Raw genomic sequence first — 6,000 nt, 5'->3', positions numbered from 1 at the left:
TCTCATCCCTTTTCGGGCGACTCACATATTCTTATTTACTTAAATATCATCCATTGCTATTTATTGTTATTTAATATTATCCCCTCTTTTTGAGTCATTGAATATCGTTAGTGTTGTCAATATTTATTGTCATAAGGATAATATACATATTATCTTACTACAAAATCGGTTAACATATCTTTTAAATATTATTATTGGCTATGATTGACTCTATTTTTATTAAATCTAATTAATTGAGTCCATATCTGAATTTTGGTTAAAGACCCTTAAGCTTTTAGGATCACATATTTCAAAAGTCTTCTTTTTTTCTCTAAAACTTTAATTGATCACACTTATCTTACTACTTTAATTGATTTTTTTTTTTATCATTTTCACGTTGATAAAATTGACTATATTAACTTTAATTTGTTCATTAGGAATCAACAAATATCCAAATTTAAAAAAAAAAACTAATTTCTATTTGAGAAAAGTTAAATATTGTGGACTACTACAAAAACCAAAAAATCAATTAACTTGGATGGGAAGGAGTACCAAAATAGCACAAAAATATAGATATTTGGTCATTTCCCCGCAAAACCTCTTTTCTATAGTTTGGCATTACATTACTAAAGCACATGCAACAACAATCCAAACAAGCTACTGACAGAGCAGAAACCATATTTGGTCATTTTCTCACAAAAAACCTCTGTTCTACAGGTTGGCTTTATATCTATCTTGCAGTAGAAATCCATCTCCATTTCTCTCTTACTTTCCTCCTTCCACTCCTCTTCATATCTGCTAAAATTCATAATTCAGAGGGGGAAAGGAGGTAGAAAAGGAGAGCGTCAAGCATGGAGGTGAAAGGTGAAACAACAAGATGGAATTTTAAAGAGAACGAGAACTTGTTGGCTGCGTCGGGTGTTTCCATAAGAGGGGTTCTTAACAAGTTAATGCAGAGCCTTGACCCGTCTGATACCCGACCCGTTATCCCTCTCGGTCACGGCGATCCTTCTGCTTTCCCCTGCTTTCGGACCACTCCCGTTGCCGAAGACGCTATCTCTGATTCCGTTCGCTCTGCTAAGTTCAACGGTTATTCATCCACCGTCGGCATTCTTCCGGCTAGAAAGTAAGTATTTGCTGTACTTGAATTAATAATCTGTTTGCATTTTTATCATTTCTCTGCATGTTGATTTTTGCATTTCTTGCACCTTGATGTGCTAGCTAATTGTACTACTCTTTTTAGCTAATGGTCAGAGAAATTGAATGTAATTTTTTATTCGGCCAAGGGCCAAATATAACCTTTTTACAAAATGGTCTAGAAATACCCCTCGTTATACTATTGGCTATATATAGCCTTCCCGTTACCCGACCCGTTTTAAAATTCAGTTTTTTAAAAGCATATATTTTATAAAAACTGATTTTTTTTTTGTAAAAACTGAAAGAAAAAAAAAGAAATTTGCAAAATATATATTTTTAAGTCTTTTCAGTTTTTTTAAAATATGTTTTTTGTAAAAACTGATTTTTTTTAAAAAATATTTTAAAAACTGAAAAATATATATTCTGTAAAAACTGGAAAAAAAGGAATTTACAAAATATATATTTTTAAGTCTTTTCAGTTTTTTTAAAGTATTTATTTTTGTAAAAACTGGAAAAAAGAAGACTCTCCTAAAGCAGTGGACTACATATGCATTAGTTTTAAAAAAATAAAAATATTTTGTAATTTTTTTTTCTTTTTCAGTTTTTACAAAAAGAATACTTTAAAACTGAATAATATATATTTTGAAAATTCCTTTTTTTTTTCAGTTTTTACAGAATATATATTTTTCAGTTTTTAAAGTATTTTTTTAAAAAATATTTTTTTTTCAGTTTTTACAAAAAGCATACTTTAAAAAAACTAAAAAGACTTAAAAATATATATTTTATAATTTTTTTTTCTTTTTCAGTTTTTATAAAATATATGCTTTTAAAAAATTAAATTTTAAAACGAGTCGGGTGATGGATTTTTTAAAACGGATCGGGTAAAAAAAAGAAATTGCTCGTTTTCATCTGGTGCTGACACGTGGCACTCCATCCAAAATAAGGATATATTTGTTCCAAAGTATGACGGTAAGAATATATATAGCCCAATAGTATAACAAGGAGTATTTTTAGACCATTTTCGAAAGTACAAGGGTATATTTGGCCCTTTGCCATTTTTTATTTTGTGTTATTAGGTGCTTTGGTTTTAACACTAGGTACGGTCGATAAAGAAAGGAACGAGCATGTGCTAATTAATAGCTTGTTTGGCTAAGTTTCTCAAGAGTTCAAAAGTATTTTATTTTTATTTTTTTTTCTCAAAAGAACTTTTTTCCTAACTCGAGGTGTTTGGCCAAACTTTTAGGAAAAAAATAATGATTTTGGGAAGAATCAGAAAAAAATAGCTTCTTTCCAGAAGCAGAAGCAGTTTTGACTATTCTTCTTACTAAAAATACCCTTAATAAAATATAATAAATACCAAAATAACTGTTAAACCTAATACTTAGGGTATTAATGTATAAATATTTCTTATTATTTTTAGAATAACTTTCTAATATATAATGACTTTAGGGGTGAATGCTTTTATATTTGTTGAATGATTTTAATATATTTAACATATATTAAAAGAATTAAGTACTTTTAAATTTTATTTTCATATTTTAATTAAATAAAATAAAAAGATTTAATTATTTCTTGTAATAACAAATTTTTAAGATTATTTATTTACTTATAATATTAACTATTAAGTAAATCTATTCATGTCCTTATTCGTAATTTGATACTTAAAAGCACTTTCTGAAAAGTTTGGCCAAACACAAATAATTGCTCCAAAGTGCTTTTTGAGTGATTAGCCAAACACAAATTGATTCTCTTCGAAAGTACTTTTTTCAAAAGCTAAGCTGATTTCTCCAGCTTGGCCAAACATGTTATAAGTGTGTTAAGTAGGCTGTTAGTTAGTTATAACTAATTATCGGATTGGCTAATGTAAAATGTAGATACAGCTGTAGATTAGTTGCTAATTATAGAGTGTATATATACAGGGATTAACTCATTGTACTCTTAAGATTTGCAATAACATAGCTCAGATTTCTCTCAAATGGAGAATACCCTCTAGAACCTTCTCGTTCATTCCTTTCTTCTTCATCTTCACTGAGCTTCTCTCAAATCTTCAATATGGTATCAGAGTAGAGGAAATAGATTCATCTTCGCTGTAATTATCATTCTTCGTTTCTTCCAACAAAGTCTTGTTGTAGATTGATTGTGATTTTCGCAATCGATTAAGCTAGGGTTTGCTGATTTCTGCAATTTGTGATTGGAGACTCTGTCAATTGTGAAATCGAAGACTTAGGTTACTTGAATTGATAACTATGGCAATTGGAGAAGAAATTTCAGCTGGAACCAGCACAGGAACAACTACAACAACTATCGATCATCATCACCCTCTGTTCTTACAGCCATGCAACACTCCACTCTAGGTAGCTCCTTGATTTCAATTCAGCTGATTGGAATTGAGAACTATGCATTGTGGAGTAGGTCTATGTGTGTACGGTCAAAACCGATTCTCGGTCATAAAGACTGATCGAGACGATGACGTCTCGATCGAAGGGTATCCACATGACAAGCTTGGACGCATTCCGGAGTAGGGGCGTCGAGTTTCGATCTATAAGACCGATCGACGGTAAAACTCGATATCATTATCGAGCCCGTATTCGAATCGAACTACGAGGCAACACCGACTGACACAGGCCTCGAATATCGATGTCCCAAGGCAGAATCGAGCTCGAACCAAGACTTGGGGTTCGATCTAACACCGAGCTCGAGCCAGTGCCAAGCTAGTAGACAAAAGTCGTTACAACCGCACCAATGGAGAGAATTTTGGCAGGAATCGAGGAAGAGACAAACCATTATGGGTCCTTCACTATATGCATTATTTTATTATGTTGTTATAGATAAAGTAGTGACCCTCTATTATAAAAAGGGATATAGACTGCAATAGACCCATCTCCCCCAACATACATTGAGATTCCATGGTGCTCATTCAGCCTTCCTGTTCATTATTCCCACTTTATAGCAAAAATACTTGTATTGTCATTTTTGTATCATAGGAATTTGCGTATCCTTAGAACCATACCTAAATTTAACGTTATCCGATTTTTTGGGTAAACAGTTTGGCGCCCACCGTGGGGATAAGGGTAACAGTGATTGTTTGATATAAATCTACAGTACACTCCAGCTTACAACCTCAAATCAGCAATGGCTCTACCTATCGACCTCGAAGCCGGCCTTCAAGATGAAACCAACAACTTGACGCCCGGGGCCGAAAGGCTACCTGACGACGGCAACGAGGCTTGAATCGAAGAACCCAAAATTCGAGGCGAAGTACCATTAGATATCAATTCACAAATAGCTCTAGAAGCGAATCAGCGTTCTGAACCGGAAAGAAGCGTTCAGGGTGGTGCTTGACCCATAGCCCGAGACATCCACAACACGGGAAAAATCGGGGTCAACTTGCGTATGATTTTCGAAATGCTACAAGCCCAACAAGCAGTGATAGCTCAGTTGCAGAGCCAAACTCATATGCAAAGCAGGCCAAACTTCAATCCACTTCTTCGAGAAGTCACCCCCAGAACGGTGCCCGCCGTAGTGAAATCAAACGAGCAAGAATCAGGGACCCCTCCTGAAATTGCTAAATTACTCGAAGAACTCACAAAACGAGTCGAAGCCAACGACAAAAAAATAGAAACATATAATGTTAGGGTCGATCAAATCCCGGGGGCTCCGCCGATGATAAAAGGGCTTGATTCGAAAAAATTCATACAAAAGCCTTTTCCCTCGAGCGCGGCCCCAAAACCAATCCCCAAAAAATTTCGTATGCCCGAAATTCCCAAATATAATGGTACAACCGATCCTAACGAACATGCCACCTCCTACACATGTGCCATCAAAGGCAACAATTTGGAGGACGATGAGATCGAATCCGTGTTGTTGAAAAAGTTCGGAGAGACCCTCGCAAAGGGAGCAATGATCTGGTACCACAATTTGCCGCCAAATTCCATTGATTCTTTTGCCATGTTAGCAGATTCGTTCGTAAAAGCACATGCTGGTGCCATAAAGGTCGCAACAAGGAAATCGGACCTCTTCAAAGTAAAACAAAGGGGTAACGAAATGCTGAGGGAATTCGTATCCCGATTCCAAATAGAACGTATGGATTTTCCACCGGTCACAGACGATTGGGCCGTACAAGCTTTCACCCAAGGTTGAACGGGTTAAGTTCGACAGCATCACGTCGGCTAAAACAAAATTTGATCGAGTACCCGGCAATAACCTGGTAGATGTACACAACCAGTACCAATCAAAAATCAGGGTCGAAGATGATCAATTGGGAGCTCCGTATGGACCTGCGCATCAGAACCGCACAACTACTAAAAATCAGAGGGAAATCAATAGAGAACAAAGATCGAACAGAGACTGATACCAACCATACGTCACAGATCGGATGAACAACGGTTTAGCACGTGATACGGTTCGGAACAACCGAAGGACTGATCGGGGGCAAAATTCTCGGGGACTTATGAGCAAGAGCGGCTTTGATAAATATGCCAATCCTATAGAAGTTCCTCGATTATCGGAATATAACTTCAGCATTGATACATCCGCTATCGTATCGGCCATCGGACACATCAAAAACACCAGGTGGCCTCGACCCATGCAGACCGATCCTGCCCAAAGGAATCCCAATCAAATGTGCGAATATCATGGCACCCATGGCCACAAAACGGAAGATTGCAGGCAATTAAGAGAGGAAGTAGCCCGCTTATTTAGCAAAGGATACCTTCGGGAATTTTTGAGTGATAGGGCGAAGAACTATTTTAAGAACAAGGACTTCGGCAAGCAAAACGAGCTAGAAGAACCGCAATACGTCATTCACATGATCATCGGCAGCGCCGATGCCCCTCAGGGACCGATGCTTAAACGCACTAAAATATCGATTGTGAGGGAAAAACG

At 36.1% G+C, this 6,000-nt stretch overlaps 1 protein-coding gene across 1 annotated transcript in view; it reads left to right on the top strand.

Annotated features, from left to right (window-relative positions):
- The first annotated feature begins 517 nt into the window (after nt 1-517).
- The window catches only part of LOC107819268 (tyrosine aminotransferase-like), a 28,449-nt gene continuing 22,966 nt past the window's right edge, over nt 518-6,000 (top strand). Inside the window, exon 1 of the mRNA XM_075237019.1 lies at nt 518-1,105. Within this exon, the coding sequence (XP_075093120.1) occupies nt 831-1,105 (275 nt within the window). The 5' untranslated portion in view covers nt 518-830. The remainder of the gene's footprint in view (nt 1,106-6,000) is intronic.

Source organism: Nicotiana tabacum, chromosome 2 (assembly GCF_000715075.1).
Source record: "Nicotiana tabacum cultivar K326 chromosome 2, ASM71507v2, whole genome shotgun sequence".
NCBI classification, from domain to species: domain Eukaryota; kingdom Viridiplantae; phylum Streptophyta; class Magnoliopsida; order Solanales; family Solanaceae; genus Nicotiana; species Nicotiana tabacum.
The sequence above is the reverse complement of the archived record's forward strand: the minus strand, read 5'-3'. Positions and strand labels throughout refer to the sequence as shown.